At 39.0% G+C, this 16,129-nt stretch overlaps 1 protein-coding gene across 5 annotated transcripts in view; it reads right to left on the reverse strand.

Annotated features, from left to right (window-relative positions):
• Nucleotides 1-16,129, reverse strand: part of PLCE1 (phospholipase C epsilon 1) — a 360,038-nt gene that overhangs the window by 312,606 nt on the left and 31,303 nt on the right. For all 5 annotated transcript variants that reach the window (XM_043475947.1, XM_043475946.1, XM_043475945.1 and 2 more), the window contains exon 2: nt 8,984-10,540. In XM_043475947.1, the coding sequence (XP_043331882.1) occupies nt 8,984-10,186 (1,203 nt within the window). In that variant the 5' untranslated portion in view covers nt 10,187-10,540. The remainder of the gene's footprint in view (nt 1-8,983; nt 10,541-16,129) is intronic.

Below are 16,129 nucleotides of genomic sequence, written 5' to 3' on the forward strand. Positions count from 1 at the left end.
CAGGCCCCCAGGACAGCCCTGACACTCCTGAGAGCTGAAGTCAGGTCAAGGAGTTTGTTGTTGTTCAGTCGCTAAGTCGTGTCTGACTCTGTTGCTACCCCATGCCCGCCAAGCTCCTCTGTCCATCAGATTTCCCAGGCAAGAATACTGGAGTGGATTGCCATTTCCTTCTCTAGGGGATTTTCCTGATTCAAGGTTTGAACCTGCATCTCCTGCATTGGCAGGTGAGTTCTTTGTCACTGAGTCACCGGGGAATTTAGGGATGAGCAAATATTCCTGAAATGTCCTGACCAAAACACAAAAAGCTCAGTTTAAGCTCCTGGTCAGTGGTTCTCAACTCCATAGAATCATAGAGCAACCTGGAGAAAACTTGGAAAAAATATGGATGCTGTGCCCTACCCCAGTGGTTCTGCTTCAGAGAGTCTGGGGTGGAGCCTGGACACTGATTCTAAAACATACGCAGGGTTAGAGCCACATTGTTGAACACACAACTGTGATGCATATGTGAAATATCATATGCATCAGTGAGTGGAGCCACTCAAATCAACAGACACGGAAAAGAACAAAATTATTTTGTTACTTTAAAAGCTTAATCAAATTTTATATTTTTCTAGATCTTGAGAAACTAAGAGTGTTAATTGCCTGGATTGCAATCCTAGTTATACCAATTACTAGCTTAGTAAGTTTGGGTAAGGTACAGAATTTCCTTGAGACTCTGAAGCAATAATCAGAACTGGACATGGAACATGGACTGGTTCCAAATTGGGAAAGGAGGGCATCAAGACTGTATATTGTCACCCTGCTTATTTAACTTATATGCAGAGTACATCATGCAAAATGCTGGGCTGGATGAAGCACAAGCTGGAATCAAGACTGCCCTGAGAAATATCCGTAACTTCAGATAGGTAGATGACACCCCACTTACAGCAGAAAGCAAAGAAGAACTAAAGAGCCTCTTGATGAAAGTGAAAGAGGAGAGTGAAAAAAGTTGGCTTAAAACTCAACATTCAGAAAACTAAGATCATGGCATTTGGTCCCATCAATTCGTGGCAAATAGATGGGGAAACAATGGAAACAGTGAAAGATTTTATTTTGGGGGGCTCCAAAATCACTGCAGATAGTGATTGCAGCCATGAAATTAAAAGACACTTGCTTTTGGAAGAAAAGTTATGACCAACCTGAAGAGCATAGTAAAAAGCAGAGACATTACTTTGTCAACAAAGGTCCCTCTAGTCAAAACTATGGTTTTTCCAGTAGTCATGTATGGATGTGAGAGTTGGAATATAAAGAAAACTGAGTGCCAAAGAATTTATGCTTTTGAATTGTGGTGTTGGAGAAAACTCTTGAGAGTCCCTTGGACTGCAAGGAGATCCAACCAGTCCATCCTAAAGGAGATCAGTCCTGGGTGTTCATTGGAAGGACTGATGTTGAAGCTGAAACTCCAGTACTTTGGCCACCTGATACAAAGAACTAACTCATTTGAAAAGATCCTGATTCTGCAAAAGATTGAAGGTGGGAGGAGAAGGGGATGATAGAGGATGAGAGTTTTGGATGGCATGACCAATTCAATGGACATGAGTTTGAGTAAACTCCAGGAGTTGGTGATGGACAGAGAAGCCTGGCATGCTGAAGTTCATGGGGTCGCAAAGAGTCAGACACAACTGAGCAACCGAAGTGAACTGAATACCACCCACAGCAAACTAGGTTCAACGCAGTCCCTTTCAGAATCCTTCTCTGCAAAAACTGACAAGGTTATCCTAACCTTCGTAGGGAAGTGTGCCAAGACAGTCTTGAAAGAGAAGAATAGTGTTAGAGGACTCACATTTCCCAATTTCAAAACTTGCTACAAAGCCACAGTAATCAAGACTAGGTGGTACTGGCATGTGGATACTATAGGAATCAGTGGAATATAACTGAGAGTCCACAAATAAGCCCTCACATTAATAGTTAACTGATTATCAACCAAACAGAGTGCTGAAAAAATCTGGTGGGGAAATGCTAGTCTTTTCAACAAATGCTGCTGGAGCAAGAAGGTATCCACAAGCAAACCAATGAATTTTGACCCCTGACTCACACACCACGTACAAACATAGACTGAAAATGGATCAAAGATCTGAAAGGAAGACATTAAGACTATGGGCAAGATTCCCTTAGAAGAAATGGAGTAGCCCTCATAGTCAACAAGAGTCCAAAATGCGGTACTTGGGTGCAATCTCAAATGTGACAGAATGATCTCGGTTCATTTCCAAGCAAAACCATTAAACATCACAGTAACCCAAGTCTATGCCTCAGCCACTAATGACGAAGAAAATGAAGTTGAATAGTTCTATGAAGACCTACAAGACCTTCTATAACTAACACCAAAAAAAAAAAGATGTCCTTTTCATTATAGGTAACTGTAATGCAAAATTAGGCAGTCAAGAGATACCTGGAGTAACAGGCAAGTTAGGCCTTAGAGTATACAAAATGAAGCAGGGAAAAGGCTAACAGAGCTTTGCCAAGAGACCACACTGGTCATAGCAAACATCCTCTGCCAGCAACACAAGACATGACTCTACACATGGAGGTCACCAGATGGTCCACCAAAATCAGACTGATTATATTCTTTGTAGCTGAAGATGGAGACGCTCTATACAGTCAGCAAAAACAAGACCCGGAGCTGACTGTGGCTCAGATCATGAGCTCCTTAATGCCAAATTTAGACTTATATTGAAGAAAGTAGGGAAAGCCAGTAGGTCATTCAGGTGTGACCTAAATCAAAACCCTCATAATTATACCATGGAAGTGACAAAGAGATTCAAGAGATTAGATCTGATAGACACAGTGCCCGAAGAACTACAGAGGTTCGTAACACTGTACAGGTGGTGGTGACCAAAAACATCCCAGAGAAAAAGAAATGCAAGGAGTCAAAATGGTTGTCTGAGGAGGCCTTACAAATAGCTGAGAAAAGAAGAGAAGTGAAAGGCAAAGAAGAAAGGGAAAGATACACCCAGTTGAGTACAGAGTTCCAAAGAGTAGCAAAGAGAGATAAGAAAGTCTTCTTAAGTGAACAATGCAAATAGAGGGAAACAATACAATGGGAAAGACTAGAGATCTCTTCAAGAAAATCAGAGTAACCAAGGGAACATTTCATGCAAAGATGGGCACAATAAAGGACAGAAATGGCAAGGACCTAACACAAGCAGGAGATACTAAGAAAAGGAGGCAAGAACACATGGAAGAACTATATAAAAAAAGGTCTTAGGGACCAAGATAACCACGATGGTGTGGCCACTCACCTACAGCTGAACACCTTGGAGTGTGAAGTCAAGTGGGCCTTAGGAAGCATTACTACAAACAAACCTAGTGGAGGTGATGGAATTCCCGCTGAGCTAGTTCAAATCCTAAAAGATGATGCTGTTAATGTGCTGCACTCAATATGCCAGCAAATTTGGAAAACTCAGCAATTGCCACAGGACTGGAAAACATAAGTTTTCATTCCAATCCAAAAGAAGGGCAATGCCAAAGAATGTTCAAACTACCATACAACCATGCTCATTTCACATGCTTTCAAAGAAATGCTCAAAATCCTTCAAGCTAGGCTTCAACAGTACGTGAACTGAAAACTCCCAAATGTACAAGCTGGATTTGGAAAAGGCAGAGGAACCAGAGATCAAATTGCCAACATCCACTGGATCATAGAAAAAGCAAGACAATTGCAGGAAATCATCTACTTCTGCTCCATTGACTGTGTGGATCACAACAAACTGGAAAATTCTTAAAGAGATGTGAATACCAGACCACCTTGCCTGCCTCCTGAGAAAACTGTATGCAGGTCAAGAAGAAACAGTTAGAACTGGACATGGAACAACAGACTGGTTAAATTTCGGAAAGGAGTACATCAAAGCTGTATACTGTCACTATGCTTGTTTAACTTCTATGCAGAGCACATCACGTGAAATGCCAGGCTGGATGAATCACAAGCTGGAAATCAAGACTATCCGGAGAAATAGTAACAACCTCAGGTATGCAGATGATACCACACTAATGGCAGAAAGTGAAGAGGAACTAAACAGCCTCTTGGTGCAGGTAAACGAGAAGAATGAAAAAGCTGGCTTAAAACTCAACATTCAAAAAACTAAGATCACGGCATCTGGTCCCATCACTTCATGGCAAATAACTGGGGAAAGAATGGCAACAGTGGGAGATTTTATTTTCTTGGGTTTCAAAATCACTGTGGACAGTGACTACAGCCACGACATTAAAAGACACTTGCCTCCTTGGAAGAAAAGCTATGACAAACCTAGACTTTGCATTAAAAAGCAGAGACGTCACTTTGCCAACAAAGGTTCATACAGTCAATGCTATAGTTTTGCCAGTAGTCATGTACGGATGTGAGATTTGGAACATAAAGAAGGCTGAGTGCCAAAGAATTGATGCTTTTGAACTGTGGTGCTGGAGTAGACTCTTGAGAGTCCCCTGGACAGCAAGAAGATCAAACCAGTCAATGCTAAAGGAAATCATCCCTGAATATTCACTGAAAGGACTGATGCTGAAGCTGAAGCTCTAATACTTTGGCCACCTGATGCAAGAGCTGACTCATTGGAAAAGATCCTGATGCTGGAAAAGATTGAGGGTAGAAGGAGAATGGGATGACAGAGGATGACACGGTTGGATGGCATCACTGACTCAATGGGCATGAGTTTGAGCAAACTCTGGGAGGGAGTGAAGGACAGGGAACCCTGGTGTGCTGCAGTCCATGGGGTCACCAAGAGTCAGACACAACGACTGAACAGCAACAACAGCAAAGACTATTAAAATCTGGGAAGGAAACATAGGTGTAAGTCTTCATGAATTAGGAAATCATTTCTTACATATGACACTAAAAGCACAAGCAACCAAAGGAAAAAAAGTAGATAAATTGTTGACTTCATTAGAATTAAAATGTTCTGAGTATCAGTGCACAGTATCAAAAAGGTGAAAGCCCATCAACAGAGTATATTTGCAAATCACATATCTCGTTAAGAATATATGAAGAAGCCTTGCAATGCAACAATACATAGGCAAAAAAACCCATTTTTTTAAATGGGGAAAGGATCTGAATTGATATTTCTCCAAAGATGATATATAAATGGCCAACAAGGAAATGGAAAACTTTTCAACGTCATTAGTTATTAAGGAAATGCATATTGAATCCACAATGAATTACCAGGTCACAACCACTAAGATAGCTTTCATAAATGAAATGAATAGTAACAAGTGTTGGTAAGGATGTGGAGACATTGAAATTCTCATGTACTACTGGTGAGAATATAAAATGGAGCAGTGGTTTTGGAAAACGTTTTGTTCCTTCCCCAAGATGTTAAACATGGCGTTACCATACGCCCCAATGATCCCACTCCTAAGTATCTTACCAGGAGGAGTGAAAACATATGTTCACTCTAAAACTTGTCCAGGAACATTCATAGCAGCATTATTCAAAACAGCCCCAAAGTGGAAACAACCCATTGTCCTTTAGCTGATGAATGGATGAGTAAATCTGGTACATCCATATAGTAGAATATTACTCAGTCATAAAAAAGAATACAGTTCTGATATATGTTATGACATGGATGAACCTGGAAAACATGATGCTAAGTGAAAGAAGCCAGTCACAAGAAGTCAGATCTTGTAGGAAATGTCCAGAATTGGCAAATCCACAGGGACCAAAAGCAGATTAGTGGTTGCCAGGAGAAGGGGAGGAATAGAGAGTGGTCACTAATAGTTAAGGAGTTTCTTATTTATTTACTTATTTATCTTTATTTTTGGCTGTGCTGGCTCTGCATTGCTGCTTGGGCTTTTTTTTCTAATTGTGGCAAGCAGGGGCTACTCTGTAGCTGTGGTATGCAGGCCTATCATTGCAGTGGCTTCTCTTGTTATGCAGCACAGACTCCAGGGTGTGGGGGCTTCAGTAGTTGCAGTTCCTGGGCTCTAGGGCACAGGCTCAATAATTGCAGTGCATGGGCTTAGCTGCTCTTCATACGTGGGATCTCCCTGGATCAGGGATTGAACCCATGTCTCCTTCATTGGCAGGCAGATTCTTTATGCCTGAGCCATCAGGAAAGCCCCAAGAGTTTCTTTTTGAGGTGTTAAAACTATTTTGGAATTAGATACTTGTGATAGGTGCACCTTCTTGTGAATGTACTAAAAAGCATGGATTTGTATACTTTAAAATGATGTGTATATTATACCTCAATAGAAGATGGTTGGAAACTTGTGCTTTATATTTTTTTCATTTGTTATTTTCTTGAACATCTTTCTTGATCAGTGTATATTGAACTCCCTTGTTCTTCTGCACAGCTCTATTTTTCCATTTTGAATTCTAGTGGGCATGAATGCTAGTGATAGATGATTTGGTTTTCACTGGGTTTGTCATCATCATTACACATAGGTTCACTGCCCAGAGAAATATCAATAACTTCAGATATGCAGATGACACCACCCTTATGGCAGAAAGCAAAGAGGAACTAAAGAGTCTCTTGAAGAAAGTGAAAGAGGAGAGTGAAAAAGCTGGCTTAAAACTCAACATTCAAAAAATGAAGATCCTGGCATCCAGTCCCATCACTTCCTGGCAAATAGATGGGGAAACAGTGGAAACAGTGGCTGACTTTATTTTCTTGGGCTCCAAAATCACTGCAGATGGTGACTGCGGCCATGAAATTAAAAGATGCTTGCTCCTTGGAAGAAAAGCTATGAACAACCTAGACAGCATATTAAAAATCAGAGACATTACTTTGTCAACAAAGGTCTGTCTAGTCAAAGCTATGGTTTCTCCAGTAGTCATGTATGGATGTGAGAGGTGGACTATAAAGAAAACTGAGTGCCAAAGAATTGATGCTTTTGAACTATGATAGTGGAGAAGACTCTTGAGAGTTCTCCTTTGGACTGCAAGGAGATCCAACCAGTCTATCCTAAAGGAAATCAGTCCTGAATATTCACTGAAAGGACTGATGCTAAAGCTGAAACTCTCACATGATGCAAAGAACTGACTCTTTAGAAAAGACCCTGATGCTGGGAAAGATTGAAGGTGGGAGGAGAAGGGGAAGACAAAGGATGAGATGGTTGGATGGCATCACCGACTCAATGGACATGAGTTTTAACAAGCTCTGGGAGTTGGTGATGGATAGGGAAGCCTGGCATGCTGCAATCCATGGGGTTGCACAGAGTCAGATACAACTGAGCAACTGCACTGAACTGAACTGAGGGTATAGAATTTCCTTTAGACTCTGTTTTCTTAATGATAGAATGGGGTGAATAATCAGACCACATCAGCAAGTAGTTGAGATGATTTCATGAAATAAAGTGTGTAAGTTATTCAGTCCAGTGCCTGGCATATTTAAATTCACAATAAATATTAGTTCCCACAATTGATGATGATGAAAATAAAAATATACTAGTCATAGATCAATAAAAGGATGTTCTTTTAGATTGGGTTTATTTTTAGGGCCAGGTTTTAAGGAATTGTGTAAAACTGGAATGCAAAAGTTATAGAAACAGCTTCTCCACTAAGATCAGTTGAAGAAAATAGGGCTACTTAGCCACAGAAGGAAAAAAAAAAAAAACAAGAGAATACATGGTGCTGGCTTCTGATGCAAAGATCAGGTCTAAGAGTGCACAGCTAATTGAGCGCATTTCCAGAGCAGGAATCTTAAAGAGGGAGAACTATGGATAGAACTCAAAGAGTCCAGAAATTTGGATGAGAAAAAATTCTTTTATTAACCTCAAATAGAAGTCTAGCATTTCCTTCCATTATGAATGTAAGCAACAAACTTCAGTAACACTAGCAGTACCTGTGATTTTGTCACCAATAGGAATCACAGATATTGCCATATATTATAGTCATGGAAGAGACTCTAAAATAGTATTTATAATTAAGGTAACTAATTAATTAGTTTGTCTTGGTTTGTCTAAGACTGAGTGGCTTCCCAGAATATGGGACTTGCACTGCTAAAACTGGGAAAGTCCCAGGTAAACCATTCCTTACTAACATTCTTCACTACCTTGAAGTTATGGTAGTTATCACATCATCAGCTGCCATTATTTAGTGTGTTAATAAAGAAGTACCCTGCTATATTACAACTTCAAAAATATTTTGATATATGTCTATCCACATAATCTGTGTCCTTTATGATCCTTTGTATTTCATTTGATGCATTTAAAAGTGTTCTTCTCAACCTGAAGACTTCACCAAATAACCAAAGAGGGCCATGGCATTAAAAGGGTTAAGAGGGAAAAAACAGGAAGCACTGTCTAGAGGAAGTGAACAGAGAAAATGAGATTTAAAACAAGTATACTATCAAGTGTGAAACAGATCACCAGCCCAGGTTGGATGCATGAGACAAGTGCTCAGGGCTGGTGCACTGGGAAGACGCAGAGGGATGGGATGGGGAGGGAAGAGGGAGGGGGGATCGGGATGGGGAACACATGTAAATCCATGGCTGATTCATGTCAATGTATGGCAAAAACCACTACAATATTGTAATTAGCCTCCAACTAATAAAAATAAATGAAAAATAAATAAATAAAAGGGAAAAAAAAGAAAGAAAGAAAATGAGATTAAAGTTCTTTTAAGCTTTGCAACCTAAAAACAACGATGAACTCCATGGCAGAAGAGGACAGACATATCTCTGAAGGATAGAGCTGAATAATCAGTTGGCAGAACCATTTTCCCACTCCCAGGAGTTTCTGTTTTATAAGCTCGCATACAGTAATCAGGGACTCTCCCTAACTTCTCTGAGTGCATATTTATGTGTATTTTGTGACTTATATTGTTGTGGAATTAACTCAGTCTTGACAGCTATCAATTCCAGTATCTGTTAGGTCTACTAATTTCCAGTAGCTATAAGTGCTTCCCCTAAGAATCATTGACCAGAAGTGAACATTTCCCATGAATTAAGACAATGGAGATTTGGAGTTTTAAAAAATCAACTTTGAAAAATGGATTAAAAGAAACTTTAACTCTTACCGGATACCACTGGGCTTCTGACAGACCTTGGGAACCATCTTGCCTAACCACCACTGTTGACAGCCGTTCCATGACTCTCCCAGGAGGCAATAAGAGACCATTTTTCTTCTGATCAATATAACTCAAAGCCTCCAGTCCAATGTGACCAGAAGGCAAAGTTCTCACAATTGCCCTTGTCCCAGTAAACACAGATTTCTTAACTTCCTTGTCATTTTTGCAAAATCTCCTCACTAACCAAGCAGACCGCTCCTTTTTATTTTTAAACAAATCTTCTTCTACATCTTCACAATTATCAGGGAAGTCCTCAAAATGGCTCAGAAAGGTCTTGGCAGGTGGACTGTCAGTAAAGTCCTCCCTGCAAAAGCTGTCATTTGAACATACCACATCGGCCTTTGGGCAAGAGCCTTCAAAGCACAAATATTTGTCATTCAAGGGGTCACAATGATCACACTGCAGCTGCCTATTCTTATTGTCACAGTTACTTGTCAATTCCATCAGTTTGCAAGTATATGCCATGTAATTTTTCTCTTGTTCCTCACCAACAGCAGGTAGTACACAGTTTCCACAATCATCCAAAATCAAGTTATCTGATAGGGGACAGAAACTGTCTGACATTCTTCTGTCAACCTCGTAATGCAAGTGAAATACTGCCATGTTGCTTTCAGGGTGTGCCCTGCTTGTCTCTATGATGGCTGACTGAGTTCCTAATGGACTAATGCCCATGGGAGGTCTGTCTATTTCCAGTTGAATTCCAGGGAACACCTTTCCTTCCAGTGAAGAAGGGATTCCAGTTTCCAAACACAGACCTTCCTCTGTGATAGAATTGCACGTTTCATAAAACTGGCTCTGAGGAGGGCCATGCTGATGGTTTTTCAATATGCTGTTGCAGTTAATATTAAGGTTTTTCACAGAATCTGGCATGCTTTTCTCCCAGCAATTTTCATTACTGTTCTCATCACTGGTTATTTTCTCCCTTGCTACTGAGAAAATCTGGGGCACGTTGCTTCCAGAAGATTCTTCTGTAAGTTTGGTCAGTTGTGAGATGGTATGAGAAGTCTCCCCACTCTGCCTGACAGGATGAGACTTTGGAACATTGATGTCCGAGACCTTATCATTACTTTCATCTACAGTTGACTGAGCAGAGATCACTTTTCTCTGACTCACAGGCCTGAGAACAGAACCTGCCATTTCTTCAGAAGTCATCTTGACCAAGGTGCAGGGTTTCAGCTAGCCCTCTGTTTCTCCTCTCTTGTGATCATGTCAAGATGTTAATAAAACTACTCATTTTTAACATAATCTCAGGTGTATAAGCCCTCTGAGAAACAAAGTGACAGTTCCTATCACTTAGGTATATTAAGACCCAAATAAACTTTCCCAGTTATCACTTCCTACCATGTGCAGTATGTTTTTCTAGATCAAGGTATTAAGGAAGTAGATCAATTTTCTTTTTTCGGTTCTTTGAAGCAATTCTTTCGAAGACTTTTATTCGGCATTGCATTCTGTAACTTCTGATCCATCACTGGCTTACAATGATTTAAAAATCCAGTTGAATGTATCCTGTAAGAAAAAGAGATAATGTCAAACACTAAACAAAATTTTTAAAATGACCTCATAATTCTAAGCTACTGCAAAATGGGAATCCATTTTGTGGAGAAGTTTTGCAATCAGAAGTTGGTTTTAGGTATTTATTTTTTTGATTCAATATTTCAAACTTCCGTTTCCAGCCAGTACAGATTAACAGAGATCAGGTTTATGCTTCTTCCTTAAACAACTGAAAAAAGTCAGGAAAAATAATGAAATAATTGCTTTGAGATATTGAATAACAGGCAACATACAATAGTAATTCCAGAAAGAAGAATAAATAAATAAGGTGAGTTCTATAAATGCCCTAGCATATACCTTTTGAGTTTCTCGGCCACTGGGGAGGGAGAAGGGACTCAGATGAAACCAAATAGTACGTCTAATTTAAAGAGAAGAAGTTGAGACTTCAATAAAGCCAAGGAAATTAGAGAAGGAAGACACATAAAGTAGAGTGGAGAAAAGATAGGGACACTAGCAGGCTTCTCATTAGGAACAATGCAGAATAGTTTATTAAAAAATAAAAAACAGTTTATTAAAAAAATAAACTTAAAAAAATATATATATATGCTGCTGCTGCTAAGTCACTTCAGTCATGTCTGACTCTGTGCAACCCAAAGACTGCAGCCCACCAGGCTCCTCTGTCCCTGGCATTCTCCAGGCAAGAATACTGGAGTGGATTGCCATTTCCTTCTACAATGCATGCATGCATGCATGCTAAGTCACTTCAGTCATGTCCGACTCTGTGTGACCCCATGGATAGCACCCCACCAGGCTCCTCTGTCCACAGGATTCTCCAGGCTAGAATACTGGAGTGGGTTGCCATTTCCTTCTCCCATATATATATACACACACACACACACATACATACATACATATACACTGCCAAATTAGAATTCTATACCCAACAAAAATATTTTTTGAAAACAAAATGAAATAAAGACTTTTAGACATATGAAAGCTGAAAGAATTCATCAAGGGTGAACTTACATATAAGAAAGATAAAGAGGGACTTTCCTGAAGGTCCAGTGATTAGGACTCCATCTCTCCACTGCAGGGGGCATGGGTTCAATCCCTGGTTGGGAAACTAAGATCCCACAAGCCATGCATTCAAAAAGAAGGAGAAAAAAAAAAGGCTCACTAAAATAAGAAATGGTAAAGAAAGTCCTTTAGGTAGAAGAAATAGAAATCTGATAGAAATCTGGATCTACAAAAAGAAATAGAGTATGAAAAATGTTAAATATGTAGATAAATACAATTGTTCTTACATTTTAAATAACTAATTGACCATTTAAAGCAAAAATAATAACAATGACTCTACAGTTACTAACAAATCTAGAAGTAAAATATATGACAATAACAGCACAAAGGTTAAAAGAGAAGAAATGGAAATATATTAATATAAGACTATTTTCTACATGAATTAGGGTGAAGTGAAAGTTGTGTCCAACTCTTTGCAATCCCATGGACTATACAGTCCATGGAATTCTCCAGGCCAGAATACTGGAGTGGGTAGCCTTTCCCTTCTCCAGGGGATCTTCCCAACCCAGAGACCAAACCCAGGTCTCCCACATTGCAGGCAGATTCCTTACCAGCTGAGCCACCAGGTAAGCCCAAGAATACTAGAGTGGGTAGCCTATCCCTTCTCCAGGGGATCTTCCTGACTTAGAAATCAAACCAGGGTCTCCTGCACTGCAGGTGGATTCTTTACCAACGGAGCTATCAGGGAAGCCCAGTAATATTACTTAAAGTAATATTGTCAGGTTGTCATAAGCTTAAGATATATACTATAAGCCCCAATGCAATCACTTTAACCAAAAATACAGAAAGTAAGTAAAAACATTAGAATCTTAGAAATTTTTTTCAAGTAATTAAAAAAAAAAGGGCAGAAAAAAGGAAAAGGTGAACAAAGAACAGATGTGACAAATGGGAAACAAATGATAGATTTAAACCTTTCAAAAAGCATCTTTGGGCAGTTTCTCCATTTTTTCCCATAAAATATACACATTTTTAACTCCCTCTTTCATTTCAATAAATTACTCAGTTGAATGTTAGGAGACATAAATATTTTCAATTGTGAATGACACTATTTTAAAAAATAATTTAAGCTATTTTATTCTTCAGATTATTAAACCCTGCTACATTTTGGGACCTAGATAGCCAGTGTAATGAGCTAGATAGCCAGGACCTGCTTGGAAGCCTGTTAAGAGGGAGGGAGAATTGAACAGATTTCAGTTCAATGCGTCAAGTGCAAGTATAGAAGATATTCAAGGCACTCTGGGCTGACAGAGTGCCCATCACAAGTATATTGTTCTTTTATGGATAAAGTTGTTCCCAAGGCAACTTACGAGCATTCAGGCTTTGCTGTCAACACAGATTTGTTCTGTCTTTGCTCTTTGCCACACATATGTCCCTCTTCTCCTTGCTTCTCCGTACTTTCCCCTTCTTCTCTTAATATATGTCCCCTCAGGCAAAACACAGTCACAAACTCTCACCTGATCCCAGCACATACAAGTCTTCACAACAAACTTGAAGGATCAGAGGATATCCTATCAATCAGATACATCACAGGGAATAAACTAGTCCACTTAGAGAAGCAAAATCCTGGCTCAACATACTAAACCTTTCCACCTTTCATGTCTTCTTTCCAACTTAGTTTATTTTTTATTTTCTTTGGAAAATGCCACCCTTATTTTTGTAGATTTATGCTCAGTGTAAAACAATTCAAACAATGCATAAAAACACAAATTTTTGTTTACCTTAACACAAATTCTACCACCCAGAGATAACCATGATTAATACTATGAGGAACCTCATTCTAGAATGCTCCCTTATGAGAGATCACAACAGACAACACTGAAGGACAAAGGATGATAAGAGATGACTACCAGCAGCTCTATGCCAATAAAATGGACAACCTGGAAGAAATGGACAAATTCCTAGAAAAGTTTAACTTTCCAAAACTGAACCAGGAAGAAATAGAAGATCTTAACAGACCCATCACAAGCACAGAAATCGAAACTGTAATCAGAAATCTTCCAGCAAACAAAAGCCCAGGACCAGATGGTTTCACAGCGGAATTCTACCAAAAATTTAGAGAAGAGCTAACACCTATCTTACTCAAACTCTTCCAGAAAATTGCAGAAGAAGGTAAACTTCCAAACTCATTCTATGAGGCCACCATCACCCTAATTCCAAAGCCAGACAAAGATGCCACAAAAAAAGAAAACTACAGGCCAATATCACTGATGAACATAGATGCAAAAATCCTTAACAAAATTCTAGCAAACAGAATCCAACAACATATTAAAAAGATCATACATCATGACCAAGTGGACTTTATCCCAGGAATGCAAGGATTCTTTAATATCCACAAATCAATCAATGTAATACACCACATTAACAAATTGAAAGATAAAAACCATATGATTATCTCAATAGATGCAGAGAAAGCCTTTGACAAAATTCAACACTCATTTATGATTAAAACTCTCCAGAAAGCAGGGATAGAAGGAACATACCTCAACATAATAAAAGCTATATATGACAAACCCACAGCAAGCATCACCCTCAATGGTGAAAAATTGAAAACATTTCCCCTGAAATCAGGAACAAGACAAGGGTGCCCACTCTCACCACTACTATTCAACATAGTTTTGGAAGTTTTGGCCACAGCAATCAGAGCAGAAAAAGAAATAAAAGGAATCCAGATAGGAAAAGAAGAAGTGAAACTCTCACTGTTTGCAGATGACATGATCCTCTACATAGAAAACCCTAAAGACTCTACCAGAAAATTACTAGAGCTAATCAATGAATATAGTAAAGTTGCAGGATATAAAATTAACACACAGAAATCCCTTGCATTCCTATACATTAACAATGAGAAAACAGAAAGAGAAATTAAGGAAACAATACCACTCACCATTGCAACAAAAAGAATAAAATACTTAGGAGTATATCTACCTAAAGAAACAAAAGACCTATACATAGAAAACTATAAAACACTGATGAAAGAAATCAAAGAGGACATAAATAGATGGAGAAATATACCATGTTCATGGATTGTGAGAATCAATGTTGTGAAAATGAGTATACTACCCAAAGCAATCTATAGATTCAATGCAATCCCTATCAAGCTACCAACGGTATTCTTCACAGAACTAGAACAAATAATTTCACAATTTGTACGGAAGTACAAAAAACTTCGAATAGCCAAAGTAATCTTGAGAAAGAAGAATGGAACTGGAGGAATCAACCTGCCTGACTTCCGGCTCTACTACAAAGCCACAGTCATCAAGACAGTATGGTATTGGCACAAAGACAGAAATATAGATCAATAGAATAGAACAGAAAGCCCAGAGATAAATCCACATACCTATGGACACCTTATATTCGACAAAGGAGGCAAGAATATACAATGGAAAAAAGACAACCTCTTTAACAAGTGGTGCTGGGAAAACTGGTCAACCACTTGTAAAAGAATGAAACTAGAACACTTTCTAACACCATACACAAAAATAAACTCAAAATGGATTAAAGATCTAAATGTAAGACCAGAAACTATAAAACTCCTAGAGGAGAACATAGGCAAAACACTCTCCGACATAAACCACAGCAAGATCCTCTATGATCCACCTCCCAGAATATTGGAAATAAAAGCAAAAATAAACAAACGGGACCTAATGAAACTTAAAAGCCTTTGCACAACAAAGGAAACTATAAGCAAGGTGAAAAGACAGCCCTCAGATTGGGAGAAAATAATAGCAAACAAAGCAACACACAAAGGATTAATCTCAAAAATATACAAGCAACTCCTGCAGCTCAATTCCAGAAAAATAAATGACCCAATCAAAAAATGGGCCAAAGAACTAAACAGACATTTCTCCAAAGAAGACATACAGATGGCTAACAAAAAAGATGCTCAACATCACTCATTATCAGAGAAATGCAAATCAAAACCACAATGAGGTACCATTACACGCCAGTCAGGATGGCTGCTATCCAAAAGTCTACAAGCAATAAATGCTGGAGAGGGTGTGGAGAAAAGGGAACCCTCTTACACTGTTGGTGGGAATGCAAACTAGTACAGCCACTATGGAGAACAGTGTGGAGATTTCTTTAAAAACTGGAAATAGAACTGCCATATGACCCAGCAATCCCACTTCTGGACATACAAACCAAGGAAACCAGATCTGAAAGAGACACGTGCACCCCAGTGTTCATCGTAGCACTGTTTACAACAGCCAGGACATGGAAGCAACCTAGATGCCCATCAGCAGACAAATGGATAAGGAACATGGTACATATGTACTGTGGTACATATATACTATGGAATATTACTCAGCCATTAAAAATAATTCATTTGAATCAGTTCTAATGAGATGGATGAAACTGGAGCCCATTATACAGAGTGAAGTAAGCCAGAAAGATAAAGACCAATACAGCATATTAATGCATATATATGGAATTTTAAAAGATGGTAACAATAACCCTATATGCAAAATAGAAAAAGAGACACAGATGTACAGAACAGACTTTTGGACTCTGTGGGAGGAGGCAAGAGTGGGA

This window comes from Cervus canadensis, chromosome 8 (genome assembly GCF_019320065.1).
Source record: "Cervus canadensis isolate Bull #8, Minnesota chromosome 8, ASM1932006v1, whole genome shotgun sequence".
NCBI lineage: Eukaryota > Metazoa > Chordata > Mammalia > Artiodactyla > Cervidae > Cervus > Cervus canadensis.